The sequence below is a fragment of the Rhincodon typus genome, chromosome 18 (genome assembly GCF_021869965.1).
Source record: "Rhincodon typus isolate 14 chromosome 18, sRhiTyp1.1, whole genome shotgun sequence".
NCBI lineage: Eukaryota > Metazoa > Chordata > Chondrichthyes > Orectolobiformes > Rhincodontidae > Rhincodon > Rhincodon typus.
Genome location: NC_063349.1, coordinates 18,704,349 through 18,726,866, shown reverse-complemented (window position 1 = coordinate 18,726,866; position 22,518 = coordinate 18,704,349). Strand labels below are relative to the sequence as shown.

Here is a 22,518-nt window from a genome sequence, read left to right as displayed (position 1 = left end):
ATATCAAATTTCCCATCAATAACTTAAAATATTTAAAAAATAAATTTGAAGTATTACCAAAATGCGAAAAACAGATGACTGGTTCTGCTTTAACTGGAATTATTAGTCCAGCTAGTAGTTTGTTTATTCACAACAGGTATCTGATGGTGCTTTGATAATTAACAAAACATACCTGCTGATATTAGATAATTTCTTCCTAACTTCATCAAGCTCCTTTTGTGCATCCTTGACGTGTGTCTTTTTAATTAATAGTCTGTTATTGAGATCCTGCTGTATCACCAAGGCTTCATCTACAATTTTCATTAACTCCATCTCCTCCTGTGATTTACAATAGAAACTGCAGTTAACATCACCTGAAAGAAGCTCTACTTCTGCATGAATGGGGATGTCCACAGATAAATGCAACAGGCAATCCAGTACACAAAAGGCATCATGAAAGTTCAGCAAGTAATCTTTGTCATGAGGAATTGAATACAAAAGAAGGGACGTTATGCTTCAGTTACTCAGGACACAGGTAAAACCATGTCTAGAGTTCTATGCACAGTATTGGTAATCTTATTTAAGGAAGAATGTAAATGCATTGGAGGCAGTTCAGAGAGGTTTAGTCGATTAATATCTGGATTAGGCGTGCTGTCTTATGAGGAAAGGTTGGACAGGCTAGCTTGTATCTGCTGGAATTTAGAAGGATAAGAGATGACTGGACTGAAACGTCAGAACCTGAAGGGTCTTGACAAGGTAGATTTAGTGAGAATATTTTTTTCATAGGAGAATCTAGAACCAGGGCTCATTGTTTAAAAATCACATGTCACCCCTGTAAAGCAAATTAAGTGAAATGTTTTTCTTTGAGGGCGGTGAGGCTTTGGAACTCTCTTGAAAAGGTGGTGGGAGCAGAGCCCTTCGAATATCATTAGAGCACAGGTAGATAGATTCTAGTTAAGCAAAGGAGTCAAATGTTATTTGATAGTCATGAATGTGGATTTGAGATAACAATCAGATCAGCAACATTGATCCTTGCTCCTGGTGTTCATCTCGCAAGATTTAGATAAAAATGCAAAGCTGGAAAAGCTAAACCACCTCTGAATTTTTGATTTCAGTTGTGCTGGTGTGGGATAGCTATTAAAGAGAAGCTAGACACCCCCAGAGAGGATCAAGTCTCATGAAGTCTTATTACCAAGCTGATGCTGTAAATCTCCTCATAATTGGCTTAACAGTAGTAACTATTTTTGCAGACATCAGATATTTTTAACAAGTGGTGAAGAAGCAAAGTGTAGGGAGGATATGAAAGCAAATTAGCTTTTTTACATGTGTTTCAGATCTAGATTGCACTATCTGGAAGAGTAATGGAGGCAAGTTCAATTGAGACATTCAAGAGGATATTAGCTGATTGTTTACATTGTGCAAGGGTATGGGGAAAAGGCAGGAGAATGGCACTAATTCATGATGCTCATTTGGAGAGCCAGTACAGACACAATGGGCCAAGCTGCTTCCTTCTGCAATGTAACACTTCCATGACTTTCTGAATTGAACCTAATTTCAATTTGAAAATCTTGCAACACTATGGGATGACAATGACTATTTAGCTCATTTTTTTTACAATAATAGATAAAATACAACATTTCATTTCAAAAGATTTTGAAAAATTGTATGCTCGCTTGGTCCCATGAAGAATTCAATTATAAATGCTCACTTTTAGCTGCAATATTTATTGCACCTACCATTGAAATACCTTTCCAACCCCCTTATGATCCAATAATTTCTCAGTCTGGCTAAAAGTGGTCTAAATTGGGTAACCCCTAAAATCAAGTATGGCGATCATGATGCGCAATTAATCAGAATGCACACAGAGATAAACTCTGTGTTTATTATGATGATGCATGCAGCTAATGCTGAATGCACTGTTGCGTGGCATGCATGCTTTACCTGGGGCTTCAAATTTGTATAAGGCTAGTTTTATGATTCTAGTGCATGGTACTACTGGACAAGTCAAATCCCAGAATGAAATCTGGTTTGATAGGTCATGTTCTTTTTTTATTTTAGTTAACACTGTGGTCAGTCACTGAAATACAGTCGCAAAATACTGAAGAATATCTTTAACAACAGAAGTTATTACACAAAAGCCAAAATAAAACAATCAAGTCGTCTAAATATAGAACACAGTTTTAAAGTTCTGAAAACACATGGCAAAACATAGTATTATCCAGTTTCCTGACACTATCCATCACAGATACCAAAATCTGGAGGAATTACCCTTTGATACTAAATCTTTAAGTTTGACTTAACTGATTCTTCCCAGACCTTCCATTTGAACTGTAAAGTCTTCTTATACAAATACTTACGAATCTAAGAGCTTAGACTTTCTCAGCTTGTAATAACCTGCTCATTTCTAAACAAACATTACTGTTGGAAGTTTCACAAACTGAGTTTTTATACTGGGTAACCCTGAACTGTTCCATCCTTTCTAGGATAGAAACTGTATCAGCTTTTGACCCCAGTCAGGTCTCCTCTGAACTGTCCTAAATGTTTTTAATCTCTGGGTTTTCTAAGCAAAAATCAATCCTTAATTATCCTGAGCCAAAGACAAGTTAATGGCTTTCAATATTTACCTCACTTATTGTAAACTACTAAAGTAAAAACAATTTTCTGATAAAAGTAAGGAGGCCCCTGCTCTCTGACATATAATGGATTAAATCATTATTCCAGACTGTCTGATCTTTCACTACGAGTTGGTCTGCACTACTAAAAGCCAAACTGTACCTCTTAAAGGCAAAGTGTATTCTGCCGCAGCAGTACTGAAAATGGCTTAAAAAAACAAAGACCACGAAGAAGCTGCAATGCTTGCAAAACAGGTCAAAGAGTCCTACAAGATTCGTGGATGTCATTGCAGAGGTTTACAGGAAGGTACAAGTGTTGTTCCCTCAGTGGGCCAGGATTTTGAGAAGGCAGTGGGAGTAGGTAACAAATACAGTCAATACCATCAGTTTAGCCCTGAAAAGTATACAATGTCAAAAGAAGTTTAGTGATCTCACAAGATCAATCAATATGTCTGAACATCATGATAGTCTAACAACTTAACCAACAAATTCACACTACATTGGTTAGCACACCGGGCTTTACTCATTATCCAACAATCTCTTATCAACCATTCACAGCCTCACTTAACTCCCACACTTGGCACTGTAACAATTTGTACCAGGGCTCATAGCCAGGGATGAGAGTAACTGAGTACCCAATGATGTGATTTTTTTGTGACAAGGAATCATCTAATTGTAGCGCAGTTTATGACCTGTAGTGAAATGTAAGTATGTCTAGGCCATTTCAAATGGATGGAATTGTTAGGCTTCAAGTAGGTATAAACATTTTCCCTGTGTTTACCTTTGATTATTATCAGGACCAGCGCATTTGTATAGAATCAATAAAGTAAATTCAGCATTCAATGCAGTTAATGGGCATGATATGGTGTGAAGACCAAAACAAGGATTGTGTACATGCAAAAAGAAGCAAACGGCTACAGCAGTGTTTCACAAACTATTTTCCAATGTGATCTCCTTTTAATCCAGCCTACCTCCTCAGAGCAATTGGAGATGGGCAAGATCCCATGAACAAATATATAAAAGAACTCCTGATTAACGTGACCCTAGAGGCCAGCAAAACAAAAACAGTAATGAAGCATCAAAGTAAAGTTTGATATGTTATTATTAAAGTTTGTATATTATAAACATATATGAATATAAAAATAAGAATTTAGAATGCTTAGTTTAAACATTATTCAAACTACTCATGCAGTTTCCAGCCAAAATCAGCTGTGATGAAAGAAGATTCAGTGAAGCCTTCTCTCTCCTGGGAGGCAAGGAACACACAGTTCTGCATAGCCAAGCCAAACGTGGCACTAACAGGACATGGCTGAAACCATTAACGGCTGGAATCCACCTGGGCTGGAGCCAGAGCCTGAAGTCGACTGTGCTTGGGTCAGGGTTGAATTGCTCCATTGGGAATGAGGCATCTGACTGGGTGAGAAGATCTAGTCATCCTGCAACCAGATACTTCTAAGGCAGAGACGGGGCAACAGGAAGACAGCACAGCACAGCACAGCTACAGGAAGACTGAAGGGCAGGCAACATCAGAGGAGCAGCAGAGTTGATGTTTCGGGCCTGGACCCTTCATCAGGACATCCCAATCCTGATGAAGGGTCTAGGTCCAAAACGTTGGCTCTCCTGCTCCTCTGATGCTGCCTGAACCTGCTGTGTTCCTCCAGCTCCACACTGTATTGACTCTGACTCCAGCATCTGCAGTTCTTGCTATCTGTTAGTGACTTATAATCCTACTGCAAAACCTCTTCCAAGGATGCCCACCTTGAAGAAGTTGTCCTCCTCCCTCCAGAAGACCTTTGTTGATTTCTCTCCCACTGCAACCCACTAGTGATCTCCTCCGCCCTGAAGCTCTTGGACTACATACTGAAACAAATCCATTATTACTGCCACATCTCCTTTCTCAGTACCTGCCTATGCAACCAGCTCATCCCCAATGGACATCAGCCAGTCCTGATGAAGAGTCTAAGCCCGTAATGTCGATGCTCCTGCTCCTCTGATGCTGCCTGCCCTGCTGTGTTCCTCCAGCTCCACACTGCATTGACTCTGACTCCAGCATCTACAGATCTTGCTGTATTCCATTTGTCATTTTCATTCCCTTTCATTTATCCTCTTCAAGTACCTGTGAAGTCTGCATGCATCATCCTCGCAATTTATATTTCCAACTAATTTTGTCATCAGCAAATTTGAACATCTTTTTTCCTCACATCCAAATCATTTATAGAGATTGTGAACAGCAGAGCTCCAGCACCACCACTAGAGAAGTAGTATGAGACAAACTAATGGGACTAAAGGCAGATAAAGGCCCTGATAGCTTATATTCTAAGATCCTAAAAGAAGTAGCTACAAAGATAGTGGGATGCATTGGTTGCAATTTTCCAGAAGTCCTTGGATTTTGGAGAAGTATCTGACGATTAGAAAATTGCTAATGTGACACCCCTATTCAAAAAGAGAGGGAGGCAAAAACTTGTAACTATAGGCCGATTAGCTTAATATTTATGGTTGAAAGAGTATTGGAATCAATAATTAAGAAAATAATAGCGGAACATTTGGAAAATCACAATCTAATCACGCAGAGTCAGAATAGCTTCATGAAAGGGATACTGTGCCTACTAATTTATTAAAGTTTTTCAAGAAAGTCTCAACCTGAAATAGATAGAAGGGAACCAGTAGATCTGTTGCATCTGGACTTTAAGGCACGTGACAAGTTACTTCATAAAAGATTAAGTTATAAGCTAACAGCCCACAGTGTTGGAGATATTATATTGGCATGGATAGAGAACTGACTAATGGGTAGGAAACAGTGAGTGGGGATAAGGGGTTCTTCTTCAGGTTGGCAACCTGTAACCAGAGGGGTTCTACAGGTATCAGTGCTGGGACCACAACTATTTACAATATGTATTAATGACTTGTAGAAAGGAAGTGTATGTACTGTAGCCATATTTGCAAAAGCAGCACAAAAATAGATGGAAAGGCAGGTTGTGAGAAGTATACAAACAGTTTACAGAGAGATATTGATAGGTTAATTAAGTGGACAATAAAGTGGCAAATGGGTTATAATGTGGAAAAGTGTTAAGTTGCTCATTTTGGAAGGGAGAACAAAAACAATATTTAAATGGAGAGAAACTGCAGAAAGCTGCAATACAAAGGAACTTAGGGTACTTGTGCACAAAATACAGAGAGCTAGCATACAGGTGCAGCAGGTAATAAGGAAGCCTAATGAATATCGGTCTTTACTTGAAGAGGATATTAGAGTAGGAAAATCTTACTCCAACTGTACAAGGTGCACCTGGAGCTTTGTGAGCAGTTTTGGCCCCTTTATTTAAGGTAATTATTTCATTGGAGGTGATTCAGAGAAGGTTCACTAGGATGATCACTGGTATGAAGTCATTGTCTTATGAGCAAAGATTAAACAGGTTTGGACTCTACTCATTGGAGTTTAGGAGAATGACAAGTGATCTCTGAGACATATATGATTCTTAACAGGCTTAACAGGGTAATTGCTGAGAGGATGCTTCACCTCATGGAAAGTCTAGGACCAGAGGTCATAGTTTCAGAAGTAAGGGGTGTCAAATTTAAGACTGAGATGAGGAGGAACTTCTTCTCTCAGAGAGTTGACAGTTTTTGGCACTCCCTGCCACAGAGAGCTGTGGGAGCACAGTTCTTGTGTATATTTAAGGCCGAGATAGATAGATTCTTGTTCAGGAGGGAAATCTAGGGTAATGGGGAAAGGAGAGCAAAGTGGATATGAGGAATGTGAGACCAGCCATGACTCTATTGAATGGCAGAGCAGATTTGGGGGCTTAATGTTTCTAATTCTTATGGTCTTACGAAGGCATGGTATTTGGTCATCAGCAGGTTTCCTTGCCCATGTTTGACCTGATGCATTGAGATCCCATGGAGTTCAGAGTCAATGTTGAAGACTTCAAGGTCAACTCGCTCTTGACTGTATATCACGGTGCGTCACCTCTACTGGGCCTGTCCTACCGATGGCAAAGGACAAATCTAGGGTTGATGTTTCTGGGACATTGTATGTCAGGTATGATTCCGTGAGTTTGTCAAGTTATTGCTTGACCAGTGTGTCAGACAGATCTTCCAATTTTGGCACTAGATCCCTGATGTTAGTAAAGAGAGCTTTGTAGGTTTAAAAACTGAAAGAACTGCATATGGTGTAAATCAGAAACAAAAACAGAAATTGCTGGCAAGTTCAGGTCTTGCAGCATCTGGGGAGAGAAATCAGAGTTAACATTTTGGGTCAAGTGACCCTTCCTCACCTGAAACATTAACTCTGATTTCTCTCCACAGGTGCTGCCAGATCTGCTGAGCTTTTCCAGCAATTTCTATTTTTGTAAGTTTAACAGGGCTGTGTTTGCTGTTGTTTCCGTTGCTTTAGTTCATGTCAGGTGATACATCCAGTTTCACAGTTTTTTGTGTTGATAAAACAGTGGTTTAAGAGTCCTCTGCAACAAGACCAAGAATGGATGTAGATTTCCTTCCCTAAAGGATGTTAGTGAATCAGGTTTTTTCAAATGAGAATAGTTTCAGGGTCATCATTAGACTTTTAATTTGAGATCTTTAATGAATTCAAATTTTACCATCTGCTATGGTAAGATGTGAATGTGGTTGTCTAGAACATGACCTGGGCCTCTAGATTACTAGTCCAGTGTCCCTACTACTATGCCATTTCTTCCTCTCATCTCTCCTACAGATTCAATGTCTAGGCTGTTCCAGGTCCAATTAAAGATTTCTTCTCTCCCATCGTCCACTGTTCTGCTAATCACAGATTCTATCTCTGAAGAAGGAGCAAGATCATGACAGAGGGAACTACTGATTTAATAACCTGAAACAGCCATGCAGCAGAGATAGAATCTGTGATTAGATGTACAACTCTGTATCTCCTACACTTGCTGTTTTTCCGCTCACAACTTTGCAATGACTTCCTACTGACATGTGCGATTTCTTTTAAACTTTGGTTGGAAGGTTGGAATAGGTATTTAAATCGGCAGGTCTCTGAGAAACAAAGAAAGAAATATTCTAAATGGTAAATATTTTTCATCCCTGGTACAGTTAATTTTAAGTGTTTGTCTTTTTTTCCGCTGGAACATTTTAAATTTATATTGTAAATGCCAAAACAATTATGAGCCACTTGACCTTACGTGAGTGATTTTCCTTCAAGTTTTTTTTTAGCTTTAAAAACAAAGTTGCTGGAAAAGCTCAGCAGGTCTGGCAGCATCTGTGAAAGAGTAAACAGAGTTAATGTTTCTGAGGAACGGTCACCAGACCCGAAACGTTAACTCTGTTTTTTCCTTCTCAGATACTGCCAGACCTGCTGAGCTTTTCCAGCAACTTTGTTTTTGTTCTTGATTTACAGCATTTGCAGTTCTTTCGGTTTTTACTTATTTTTTAGCTGTTTCACAGGTTTTAGGTCACCTCCAAAAATGATCAATATCTTCAAAATCCAAAACCATTCATTCCACCAGTTTCTTCAATATAGTGCCCAGTATTTACAAGGCAACCGTTTCAGTTTCCACTAGATCAGCCAAGTGTGCTCGTGTGAAATCCTGTTGAAAACCTAGCTGCAGTGTCCCTGGAAATGGCCAAGCTATTCAAGGTTAATTGCATAGTGGTGAAATCATTCAATATGGAAGTGGACATTAATCTATTGTATTGACTTCTTCAGCACACCTTCCAACAACTCATAATTGTTTGCATAAGGTTACCTTCCAATGGTTGGAACCTCAATGTGTTCCTTTCTGTCATCAACAGCACAGCACCCCCCGAATTGAATGTGCCACTAGTATCTATTGCAACCTACTGGAACCGTGTGTTTTACTATATGTTAATTTACTTTACGACTGGGCTAAAATAAATGCCAATCTCTGAGCTATGCCTAGGAAAGGCTGGAGTGCTTAGCTCTGCATTCACAGGATTGTTCTCCTCTGGAGTCCTTCTCTACAGGAATGCCTTGATATTGAGAAAGCTCTCAAAGAAACAGAAAGACAATAGTTAGGGTAGGAGAGTGAAGGTGGAATACTTGAGAATACACACTAGGCTTGCCTTCTGTGCTGATTTAAAAAGAGGGATACAAGAGTTATGCCAACACCCTATTTCGTCTGCTACCAGACACTTCCCTATTGTTTAAGACTCTACCCACCTGGATCAAATATCTAGGGATCCCTGTTTGGCATTTGTGGAGGGCAATGATGCCAGGCATACCACCCATCTCTCTATGACATTAAGTGTGAAATTGTTCTGCAGAGAAAGAGGGAGGAGTTAGTGAGTGTTTTAAGAAGTTAAATAAAAATGTTTGAGAACCATGCAAAGAGTAGACGTGAACAAAGATTTAGAAAAAGGAGGATGGAACGAATATAAAGAGGTCATAGAATCATAGAGATGTAAGCACGGAAACAGACACTTCGGTCCAACTTGTCCATGCCGACCAGATATTCCAAATTAATCTAGACTCATTTGCCAGCATTTGGTCTATATCTCTTTAAACCTTTCCTATTCATATAGCCATCCAGATGCCTTTTAAATGTTGCAATTATACCAGCTTCCCCCACTTCCTCCGGCAGCTCATTTCATACGTACACCTTCTGTGTGAAAATGTTGCCCCTTAGGTGCCTTTTAAATCTTTCCCTTCTCATCTTAAACCTATGCCCTCTAGTTTTGGACTCCCTCACCCTAGGGAAAAAGACCTTGGCTATTCACCCTATCCATGTCCCTCATGATTTTATAAACCTCTATAATGTCACCCCTCGACCTCTGATGCTCCAGGGAAAATAGCCTCAACCTATTCAGCCTCTCCCTATAGCTCAAACCCTCCAACCCACGGCAACATCCTTGTAAATCTTTTCTGCACCCTTTCAAGTTTCACATCATCTTTTCTATAGCAACAGCCACAACATGACCTCCCAACTCCTACACTCAATGCACTGACCAATAAAGGCAAGGATGCCTAATGCCTTCTTCAACAATCTGTCTACTCACAACTCCACTTTCAAGGAGCTATGAACCTACACCCCAAGGTCGCTCTGTTCAGAAACACTCCCCAGGACCTTATCATTAAGTGTATAAGTGCTGCCCTACCAAAATGCAGCATCTCATATTTATCTAAATTAAACTCCATCCAGCACTCCTCAGCCCGTTTGCCTATCTGATCAAGATCTCAGTGTACTCTGAAGAAACCTTCTTCATTATCCTCTACACCACCAATTTTGGTGTCATCTGCAAACTTACTAACCATACCTCCTACGTTCATATCCAAATCATTTATATAAATGACAAAAAGCAGTGGACCCAGCACCGATCCTTGTGGCACATTGCTGGTCACAGACCACCAGTCCAAAAAGCAACCCTCTACCACCACCCTCTGTCACCTACCTTCGAGCAAATTTTGTATCCAAATGGCTAGCTCTCCCTGTATTCCATGTGATCTAACCTTGCTAACCCGTCTACCATTGATGAATGTCAAGGAATGTGTGTGTGATATGAATTTTGTAAGGAGTAGTTAAAATACGCACAAGTTTACATTGGTGGTAGGATGCGAGGTATGAGTGGTGATTATATTCAATGTGAAGTACAGAGTGAATATGCTTGGAATGCAAGAGGCATTTTAGTGTGTTGATGACATTGTCAAGATGGAGGTAAAGCAGTGGAATAATAGTTGACAGTAGTTTGGGTGGTGCGAGATGAGCATTTTGAGGCCTGGGTGAAAGAGATGGAGAAATGAAAAGATATATTCATCATTGCTGCTAAACTCATTTATTTGCTTTCCTCAAGAGCTGTTGTCACTGATCGCATCAGCCATCTCTGTCCAGGCTTGCATTAGCAAGGTGCTGGAAACGAACATGTTCATTCTTTCACTAGGACACCCAGGAAGACAACAGGACCTTGAGGCAATCAGTGTTACAATCTTCATCCACGCCTCTTTAAACAACAATATAAGGGAAGATTGCATTCCTACTTTAAGTACTGTTGCAAAGTACAAGGTTCAGCAAGTTGGACTGCCTGATATTGCAGGCAATTGAGGGGGCAGTCTGCCTTTCAAATGTTCATTAGGACAAGTTAAAACAGCTGGGGCTCACATTGATTCTACCCATCAGGTATTACTGATTGTTCCCATGAGTTAAAATCATGACTCTCATTTTTATAACATAACCAATTAAATCTCTCAGATTTCGCTTCTGCAACCTTCCCTCCAACAGCCCTCCATTTCAACTTTTTATCCTTCCCTATTCTCTTCTCCATCCTCTCATCTCTATTTTCCTGTCCTCTTTCCCATATACTTGTATTATTGGTTCAGCAATGCAGTTAAATTCTCTGATGATTTTGATTTTGCACTTTTAGACCAAACTCTCCTCTATTTGTTTACTCTTCTAAATCTTGTCCCTCTCCTGGAATCTTCTCCTACATGACCTATACTCTCATAAGCCCCTGACTTGCATTATCTTGCCTCTCCTTCTTCGTCTCTGATCTTGATCTAAACTAGCCAGTCCACACCTTGGTCTACAATCTCTCTTTGCTGTGATTATATCTTCTTTCTCACTTAAATCACTATTTTCTACTATCACCACAACCACAGAAATTGCTTCACTTTCACTCTACCTTACTCTGCCCATCCCTTTGAGACCTTCTAACCCTCAGGAATTAAAGGATATACCGATAAAATGCAAGTGGACAATCAAAGCAAACTAAACTCAATACAATTAAAGAAAAAGGTGTTATAAATTAAAAACAAAAATGAAGCAGAATGACATAGAAATTAAGATCTGGTGCTGTGTGAGTAGTACATAAATTGAACAGTGAAGCCTGAGGCTGTACGAAAATTTAGCCTCATTTACATATTTGAGATGAGAGCATGGCCCTTGACGTGCTTCTAACACCAGCATTTTCCATTAAGAAAATTCAATTTTGAGCCACCAGCAGCAGTCTATAGCTGAGTTCCATGTAGTAGACTAGACTGCTAGGACTACGAAATTGAGTGGATCATCCCCACTTCTCGTAGCTCCTCAGAGTGAATTTTTTAAAAGTCTGTTTAAAAAATTTATATCCTTTTATCAGTGTCTTCTGGAGCAGCCGAAAATTTAAGGATTCCCTAAATCTTCTCTAAAAATAAATTTAGCAGTGAAATGAATATCTGTGTAGACAGGATGCCAACACTTACACTGCTTAGTCAGTTGTTATGCACACGTTGTATGTTCAAAACATGGGCATAACACGGGTTAACTTAAACCCTAATCTGGTTGGAGAAATGGGATGAGGTGGAGCTGAAACGCAAAGTGACAGCTGATTAACATAAAACACATCCAGTCTTACTTTATGATTCATGGAGGTGGGTTATCCAAATAAATTTAAAGGCTGACTTGTTTTGTAACTACAGAAAGAAATCCATCTCAGAGATGTGTATTATTTCATAGTGATTACACTGAATCCGAAAATGGCTGATAAAATGGCCACTGGGACATGCTCAGACACAGCGGCATTATTTTGCCATGATATAACCTTCCGTGCCAAGGTGCACCTATGCATGTATGGATACCATGGACAATATGCTAAACTGTGATGACTTTCCCTTCTATTGAATCTCCCGCAACCAATGACAGCGATAGCCTATTCTACATTCGCCCAAGGGTTTTAAACACACAAACAGCAGAAATCTATTAATTTGACAGCAGGTCACCCATATATGAGCAGCCTGCATTGTAAAGTCAGCCTCTATCAAGTCAGTATTTACAGCAATCGGGACACTGGAAAAAATCTCCGAAAATCAGGTAAAATCTATCTTAAGAACATTTTTTTAAAGATTCGGTTTTTCTAATGAATTATTTTTAATGATTATTGCAGCAGGACGTGAAATGTTCTCAGATTTCAGTGAATCGTGTTTAGGACAACTCCATCCTGCACTGTCATTATATAGTAGTTCCAGTTTTTGCTCCAGGCAGCTGCCATTCCACTACCAAGCTCTGTTTATGTGAGTATGCTGTCACTTCACAACCTACCGGTGACATTTAGAATATAAACAGAACAGCAAGTAAAACTAGGTCAGTAACTGGAAAACAATCAAAACTTCAGCTGATCTACAAAAGATATTCTGAGATTACTACTTTTTAAATTGTGATTAAGTTCAACTTTTTTGCAGTATTAGTAAAATTGAAAAGGAATATATTCAATTAACTCCACTTCAAAGAAGCTAAAGTTCTTGAATGTGCTCATTCATGAATTTCTAAACAAACTTAATACCTTCTTTAACTTCACTATTTCTTCTTCATCTTTCTCAATTGTTTCCTTCCACCTCTGGATTTTTTTTATATCTTCTTCAAATTGGCTATATGAATATTCAAGTTGGATTGAAAGCCTTGTTTTCTGGTTCTCAAATTCTGATCTGCAATGTAGGCAGGAATACTTTCAAAATAGTGAAATGTTAATTCTAACAAGAACCTGTTTCGAATGAGACCAGATCACTTACAGTAATATGTGGATAAATGCTAACATAATGTAATAGGGCAAGTTTTTATGTTCACCACTTGGGTAGTAATCTGGCAGCATAGGTTGCTCAGTCATTGGAGAAGAGTTTTCACTCCATTAATTTCAATGGGATGAAAATCTGACAGGGTTGTACAAAGGGCAAATTATCCTCAATTGAACATTTCCATTAACCTGTCGTACCTAGGAACATAACAGACACTGCTGATTTTTCAACCTAATTCTAAGTTTGTTGTCCTATTTCAGATTTAATTATTTCCCAAAATGTCAATGAACTTTCAATTTGTAGTTCAACAGCTTAAATTTAAAAATCCTTTAGTGGCAGGCTATTTCATTAAAAATGATCAAAGTGTCTAATGACACCATTGATGCACTCCAGCTGCTCGTGCTCATCTCCATTTTTTTCACTTTGAGAATACACATGTGCGGTAGTAGCGAAGTTAAAAGTATTAAAAATCTTAAAAACACCCAAAAATGTAATAAAAAATGAAGTGGAAAAATTGTTAAACAAAGTAGCTTTTCTTAATTTTGAAAAGTATGTTCTATATTGTAGGTGTGCTCACAATGTAAAGTAGATTTTCAAAAATTAAAAAAAAAAGTTACTTTGATTATTTTTTTCTCTTCTCCAGTATGACTTTTCTCTTTTTTTTACATTTTTAGGTGTTTTTAAGGATTCTAACACTCTGCTACTGCGCATGCTCCTGAGTGTCACCAAATGCAGTCAATTTTTATATGCAATTACAGCAAACACCTATCTTTAAGCTGCCCATTTCCAGATAAGTGGATCATAGTTACGTATTACTCAAATAATGAATAACCTTTTCTTATCTATTTCTTCTAACTGCTTCACATGCTCATCCTCGTACTCCCGAATATTTGCCACACCAATCTTGGTACAAAAGTCTTCAAACACTCTATCTTCAACCTATTCAGAACAAAATAGTAACTAGTTATTCTGAAGATACTTCTTTAGCATCATCCTAAAATTTCATCTAGAAATATTGTGCATCATTACAAATAAGATTTCTATTCCAAACAAAAATGGGGAACCATAGGGTGAAAATGGGTAAAACAATCAGCTAGACTATGGCTTTTGGTGAGGTAGTGAACTGGGAGTTTCATATAGGTTGCTTACTATGCATCCTCATTTTCCACTGACTTCAGTGGACAAAGTTAATCCATGCCAAAAGTGAAAATCACCTCCACGATATCATAACTATAATGACAATTCATATCTGAACCTAGAATTGGGGCTGTCCTTTAGTCCTTTTGCACAATTATTGGCATACTTATATATTTTCTTTTCCAATTTTCTCCCCTTCCTCCCTTCAGTGATTTTTACAGGGCATGGTTTCACATACAAGGGGGCCTCTCGTATCTCTTCCATGTGCCTGTTCTTCAAGTATGGAAGTTAAACTCAAAATATATTTAGTTAGACAGGGTAGCACAATTAAGCCTACTGCCCATTCTTCATGCCCACAGTCTTTTACTTGACTTGGATGGGTTTGAGAAGTCATTGGGAAATTCACCACATACAATCGCTTTGGTGCACTAGAGGAAGCCTTGTGAGGAGGCAGGAACATTGTGACAGCTAAGTGTTAAATATTTTGACAATTTACAATTATTATTATATGTTATCGTCTAAGTTAGACGTATTTTTACATCAGTGATTGAACATTCTTCAGTGTTGTAAAGTGTAAAGTGTTGAGATGCATTTGTGTACTTTTCCCACCACCTGGGAAATCCTGAATCTAGATCTGAAGTGATTTAAATGTCCAACTTTGAAAAGAAACTGGGTGCTGCTTTAAGTCAGGGGGTAAAAATAAAAACAGCCATTTCCTCCTGAAATTCTTTAAATGACAGGTCACCTGGTGTGGCTTAGGAAAGAATCTTGCCATGTGTTCTTTCCTATTCAATAGGCTCCATTATGTGAAGCTACAACGATTTGTTTTGAGAGGTGAAGCTACATGAATGCTTTTTTTTAAAAAAAATGCTGATGAAGCACTTAGTTCTTCAGGTGGTTGTGCATATTGTTTGACTGACAGTTTTAAAAAGACATTAAAGGTTTATCTGCCATTGATGTGGTTTCTCAATAGACGTATGTCTTTACATATCAATGACCACTTTTTATTTGGCCTGGAGATTTTGTTTTCTTGTGTGGTACGCATTTGACTGACAGATCTATTAGATTGTTTGAGTTTATTTCTACATTTATTTCAACAACTGCCCATTGCAAATACACAGTTCCTGACATCTATCCATAGCAGACATTGGGTAAGGGCAGACAAGGGTAGTAGACACATGGGCACACTACCACTTGGAAGTTACCCTCCAAGCCACTAACCATCTTGACTTGGAAATGTACTGCTGTTCCTTCACTGCCACTGGGTCAAAATCCTGCAATTCCCTCCCTAGCAGCAATGTGGCTTTATCTCGACCAAATGGACTGCAGCCATTCAAGATGTAGCTCACAACCCCCCTTTACGATACCCACATCCCATGAATCGATAAAACTAAAGTAGCTAACAGGATACATGGATATCAGGGATCATATAAGGAGGAATGAAGGGCATGCGAGTATGACAAGGTAGGTGGTTACAAGGGAGCTTGGGCTGGGTGAGGGCAGAGAGGGGTTAAGGTCAAGCTGGTAAAAGAACAATGTGGAGAAGTAGGCTGATGTTCCTGAAAACAGAAAGGCTTTTTAACCAGCTCGCCTTGGCGCCAATACATCTTCAATGTTGTCTCAGGCCTGCCTACTGATTTGAAGGGCCTGAACCTTGACCATCTACATCATTAAATGAAAATATGGCCAGCATGAGGGGAGGTAATTAGTTCAAGTTGGCAATTTCAGGAACTGATTCGACTCACTTTTCACAAAACTAGGACAAAAATCCAGCCTTCGGACTTCCCAGATTAACTTGAAAGTAACTACTTATGCACGTATTTATATATTGCAATGTATATATAAATATACTTTTTTGCTTGGTTTTTGGAGTCCTTTGTGTTAGTTCTTTGCATGGGATAAAGATAAATTTATAAAGAGCTTTAATATCCATGTGCATCAAATAGAAGTACATGTATTCTAACATACATTGGATTATCTAGTAACACATTTAACGTACTTACTTCATTCATTTGATTCTGAGTCTGCTGCATTTTCACCTGTCTATCCTCGATATTCAAACTCACCACGGTCATTTCGGATTGCAGATTTGCCAGTCCACTTTCTAGTTTTGATTTTTCCTAATTAAAAGTTCATGAAATAGGGTATTTACAATCACATGAATGTATACATTTTCACCATGCTACTTTAAATAAAAAGGATATTTTGTTCAATACATTCAGCCTGGCACAGTGCCTGTTTTCTACATACAAAGCAATACTGAAGTGGGCAATTTAAAATGGGGACTTTCTGTACAGTGGAGAGAAAGAGAATGTGAAATTATTTAAGAGCAACTGAAAGCAGAAAGAACTCTGGGATTTTTCAAGTTAGTTGAGTTAAAATGGGATGAGTAACCTTGTTCTTTAATTTTTAATAAATTCTTACCATATAGCTATTTGTCAGATTTTTTTTTCTAGTTTGCTCCACATCACTGAAGGAATATCTCATTCTAGTTTCTGTCCCTTTGGCTTGAGCCTGCAACTGCCTCAATTCAGCTTCCTTCCGATTCACTTTCATTAACTCCTGTAAGTCAAGGTTACAATCATTACTGTATCAACTCTGTACATCTAGCTCTGTTTGACCATAGAAATAAAGGTAAATTTAAGAAGAGCTTTAATATCCATATGCATCAAATAGGAGTACATTCAGCTTTAAAAGTAATGTGAATAACCAACATCAGCATAACTCACCCGAAGTTCATTTGTCAGTTTCTCCTTCATTTCTTTCAATTGACTGATCTGCTTCTCGTCCCAGCACCTGGCTTTGAACTTCAGATCACTGGAACCCCCAGAAATGACACCAGATTTTAAGAAGAGTGTTCCATCTAACGCCACCGTCTATGTTGTAAAAAGAGGGTTGTAAAAGAGTAACTACACCTTTACCATAGAATGTGGTTAAATTCATCTGCATACAAATCTAGTAAATTCCTATCAGAAACTAACAACTCCATAACATGTTAACAAACGTTGCCAAATCCAGCTTGGTAGAAATAGTTTACATTTTACAATCACACCACTGTACAAAAATTCTCTCACCAACTCTTGCCACTGCATAAACTACAATTCTCAATGACAATCACCTACGTCCTCCTTACAAACATCTAATCTTTTCTAATTTCTGTGCTTTCTATGTACTCTTAATACTTATCCTGCTCACGTACGACTACTAACTGCTCCTGCATCTGTGTACTCAATGTCTCCTTTTGTCTCATTGCAAGAAAACTGGCCCATAATTGGGTCGAGTAATCGAAGACTGGCAGTCATCAGTCTCCTCACTCCCTACAAGGAGAAAATAAGAACAAGAACAGCGTGACCGCCCATGTGGGCAGAGGTAGACATCAATTGGCTACAGTCCCAGTAAGCTTCTTTGTGCTTACAAGCACTCTCCCATTATTACCAGTGCCAGCTCATTTTGGATCTGCACAAGCGTTTATGCATCCTCTACAACTAATTCTCTCTGTTTTCATATGCAGATACCAGTAGCACCCAGAGAATTTCCATCAAGAGGGCAGCATCAGAAACCCTCAGCTCCAACTCGACCTCTGAAGCCGGAGAAGCCTCAGAGGATGCACCAGCAAGGCATTCACATGTACCTTCCACCGGCTCAGGGACTTTAGTATCTATGATACTCTTTCTAGAATATATTTGGGAGCATAATGTGGTGAACACATTGCTGACACATATCAACAGCTAGTCAAGGAAGAATTGCCCCAGGTAAATGACACTTAGTAAGATGCTAAAGACCAGGCACCTGCTAAGTCATTAATGAATTGATCAACCTACAGAAACATTAGGAAACTTTGACACAGGCACTCGGCAAGCTGGAACAAAGGATGGCAGAGTCCACCAACATTGTCCGTGTTGTGCTGGCTTCAGCGCAAGTGCCTAGCTATCTATACTGATAGGCTGGCTAGCATCATGGAGAACCAGCAACAGCAGAATGCTCAGTGGCTGCCAGATATGGACACAGATCAGCATCAATGACAAGGCAAGAGAAGGATGAAGCACTTCAATCTCACTCTGGGTGCCCTCTCCTCTTAGAGAGACAAAGTGGTGTCAGCAGGCAGGGACGGAGGAAGAGCTACAGATAGGCACTATAAAAGCATCCTCTCAGAAATTCCGGAAGTGCCTGGCCGCTCTACCATATCCCTGCCTGAGATCCAAAAGCCTGCTGCAGTACAAGTTAAGGAGTGCAAGTCTGCATCTTAGCAGGAGACACTCAGCAGGCCTGGGCCCTCTAGAACCTAAAGGTAACCGAGGTGGGATTAGGAAGGAGACACCAAGTAATCAAAGTCGACAGGGCCAAACACAGAGCTGAATTCCTCCACTCCTACTGCAGAAGTTGGACGGCACTCAGATGTAGTTGGGAACAGAGGCAGAAAAAAATATACTGGGGTCACATAAGTTGCACGGGTGTAACTAAGTTTCCCTTTTTTAAGTACCGTTTCACCTGCACTGTTAAAATGTCTCCTCCAGTACAATTTTCATTCTCATACTTGGTTAAGTCACATCCATGTAAGAATCATAGAACTACTAGAGTGTGGAAGCAGGCTGTTCGGCCCATCGATTCCACACTGAGCCAATGAAGAGTATTTCACCCAGACCCCAAGCCCCTACCCTATCCCTATAACTCTGCATTTCCTATGGCTAATCCACTTAAACTATACATCCCTGGACACAATGGTCAATTTAGCAAGGTCAATCCACCTAACCTGAACATCTTTGGATAGTCAAAGAAATCAGAGCAAACCCATGCAGACATGGGAAGAAAGTGCAAACTCTACACAGACAGTCACCAGAGGGTGGAATCGAACCCAAGTGCCTGGCGCTGTGAGGCAGCAGTGCTAACCACTGAGCCACTGTGCCACCACAGAATGAGGAGCCACTTCGGATGAAAGAAGTTGCAATCGCCAAGTGTTGTTTATCTCTCAGAAGCATCTGACATTTTGGCAGCAGATAGCCTCAGATGTCAGGGATCCTTGAACCATGACATCAAGGACTGCATCCAAGGCATTTTTAATGTGGTCAATAATGAGGCTGAATGCAACGAGCTGGGAATGTGCTAGAGCCAAGCCTGCACACATCATTCCACACTTAAACACACCGTTATGATTGGGAGTACAGAAATAGTGATGATTCCACCCATCTCTGATCAATAAGATTTATTCTGTGTACCACTTTTTCAGGAGAGTGCAAAGCAATTCAAGGCTGAGAGATGCACAATGGACACCTCACATATTCTCCTTCATAGCACACTGGTGTGTGAGAAAAGCTGCTCAAAGTGATGCCTCTCACAGGTTCAATCCTCAAAGAATTCAAGGCAATTTATCTTCTAAAGTAATCTATAACATGAAGTGCTACTGATGATGGAACAGAATAAAAGGAAGTTCCTCAGGACTCCTGTCAAATTGTTGGGTACCATGAGCAACTTCACTGTACAATGGTCAAATATCATTTCCTAACAACTATCTTAACAGCAAACTAACCTTAGCACCGTAAGAAGTTAACAAACTCATTCAATGAATCTTGCTTTTTCTTTGTCATCTAGGGCAGCATACAATCACATGGACAATGAGACCTTTATTCAGCGACACAAAAGATCAAGGACTGCAAAAATAACATGTTCCACAAAAACTACAAGGTTCACATATACTCTGCACTGAGGAGGGCTGCTTGACAGATTAAGAACAAAATTGCATAATACTAAACAAAGTCCAAACCCAGCTCACTTATCCTGGAAGCAGGTGGTTATTAGGTTCTCTCTGGCCTCTCAGGCTCTGCAATGCTCTGTGAACTGCGCTGTCATATTATCTCAGACAGTCTTCTTGATCAATGTCCTGATCTTCAACCTCATCTTCATTTCAAAAGACTGCTATTGATCTTCTGTTTCCTCTGCATCCAGAACATCCCTTCTTTGCTGGCTCCTGTTTAAAGGACACAGCAATGCCACAATGCTACACTTCCGGGCCATTTTGTAAGGCCTGCCAGACGGCCCTACGCATGCAAACCTCACCTTAATGAGACCTGTGGCCTGTTCCACAATGGCCCTGGTTGAAGCAGAGACCATATGACTTTGGAAATTTCCACACTCTTTGTGGCACTAAACCTTCCTCATGAGGCAGCCAGAATTATAGTAAACTGCTTGAACAATACTTCCTGAGCTCTCAGTCCTTTCCCATTCACAATGTTCAAATACTTCCCACCACTATCACCATTTCCTCAGTGACCCAGTACAGTGAAGCCCATTCCATTGAGTTGTCTGTTTCCCTCGGAGTCCATGATTGCCCCAACCATTATTAACTAAAGTCTAGGACGACTTTGCAGAAGGGTGCCAACTGACTGTGGCCCAAACCACCCCACCCCCCACCCCCAATCCAGCAGATTAGTCTCTCAGCAGTATCCTGATTGACCCTATCTGTAATCTCCAGACTACTTGTACTTGACACGCAGTACTGACTGTGTACATTTCCTGGACTGTAAGGACACAGATGCCTAGACTCTGCTGGGATTGTGTTGTACCTGCATGCAAAATGACCTGGCATAAGCATGCAAATCAAAGGTGACCCTGAGCTCCAAAGTAAAGCACTAAAATGCTAAGTTGGTCTGACAGCAGGCACAATCATGCGACAAGACTGGTAGTTTGCCAGTGCCAACTTGTATGGATGAAGGATTGAGAAGAATGGTGACCATGGAGCATGCAGCAACATTAGAAGAAGCAGTTGCAATATTGCTGGGTGACAAATTCAGTGTGCTCTAGCTGCTGGATCCAAGCTCTGTTTTACCCGTTGGCAATTTGCACCATTCAGTTTGTTAGTGGCATTCAAATAGAGTGATTTGGGGCCGTATGAGATGCAAATGTATGGAAAAAATGTACAGAAACCATTCAATAGCAAGATTCTTGTCACCATTTACGGCTGGAAGGAAAAATTCATGAAAATCTTTGGCAACATCAGGAGTCTGATGTTTTTTTCATTCACATTGTATTGTGCGACACTTTTCTTGCCACACCAGGGAGGGGAAATTTTGCCTGATGCACTTTTCAAAACTAATTTCTTGCACATCTACAATAACAATATTTTTGTTCATAAGAGAATAAAAAGATGATAATTTACTGAACGCTGCAAGAAGCAGGAAATTGGCGTACACATCCAACTCAGATTTGTACCTAACAGGAAAGCAGTTCTTCCTCTCTTACCTTCTGGGATGCACTGCCTGGAACAGTGGTTCAGGGCATTGTATGGTTATTTAAATAGAAACAATATGCAGGATCACAGGGAGAAAGTAGGGGATTGGCACTAAAACAAACTGCTCGGAAAGGTGGTGCAATTACCATGTGCTGAATGGCTTCCTTCTGCACCTTAGCAATTATCTGATTTTGATATCTGATAGACTATGCAAAATACCTAATGTAATTCAATAGAATTAAATCTTAGTATTATTTAGGAATAGACAGATTTGCTTACTTTAAGCCTCTCTGCTCCTTCAAACGCAATCTGCCTGGCTTCTTTCAAGGTCTCACATACTAGTCCATTGCCACAAACAAACTGTAGCACTTTCTTCAGTTGAGGTGATACACACTGAACAACATCAATCATCATTTTTGCTCCTTTAATTTCTCGCAACTGTTCATTGACTGGTTTTATCTGTAATCATTTAAAAAAAGATGACATTGCACCTTCATACCTTTTTATATATTTTAGAAAGAACAAGTCAGGCAAAATTCATGATAAAGCCCCTAGGGCTTTAACAAAATTCAAAATATCAAAAGAAGTTTATAAATTTAAATGAAAATGCCACTTCAAAAGGGTGACCCCAGCTCAAAGTGCCCAATGGTTACAGAAAGACATAAGCATATGTGTGGACTTTATGTCTTTCAACATAGAAATATAATTCCAACACGACTATTTTTTCGAACCATGACGATATGCCTCCCAGCATGAATTGTAGAACACTGGAGGAGATTTTTATCCTCAATGTAAACAGGGCAGACAATAAATAAGGCAACTGCAACGTCAACCTGAAAGGTCACAGGTATTGTGATAATCAGACCTTATGGGCTGAGTACAGGTAAATAGCTTTAAGTGAAGGCCCGCAGAATGGAGTTTAATGGAAAGACTGATCTTGAGTTTAATGCACAGACTGCATTTCTGAGTGTGGAGGATTAGAAGAAAGGAAGAAGGAGATCAAACTATGTGGTTCCTACAATCAAAAAAATGACAAATATATTTAGTCCCACTGCTATTTCTAGTGAGGGATACTTGTCTTTGATCTTTTTTCACTCTTTAGA

At 39.6% G+C, this 22,518-nt stretch overlaps 1 protein-coding gene across 1 annotated transcript in view; it reads right to left on the bottom strand.

The window, feature by feature from the left end:
- The window catches only part of LOC109937248 (structural maintenance of chromosomes protein 1A-like), a 138,931-nt gene that overhangs the window by 65,028 nt on the left and 51,385 nt on the right, over positions 1-22,518 (bottom strand). Inside the window, 7 exon segments of the mRNA XM_048607846.1 lie at positions 173-318; positions 12,828-12,969; positions 13,889-13,995; positions 16,197-16,313; positions 16,618-16,755; positions 16,923-17,069; positions 21,695-21,874. Coding sequence (XP_048463803.1) covers positions 173-318; positions 12,828-12,969; positions 13,889-13,995; positions 16,197-16,313; positions 16,618-16,755; positions 16,923-17,069; positions 21,695-21,874 — 977 coding nt within the window.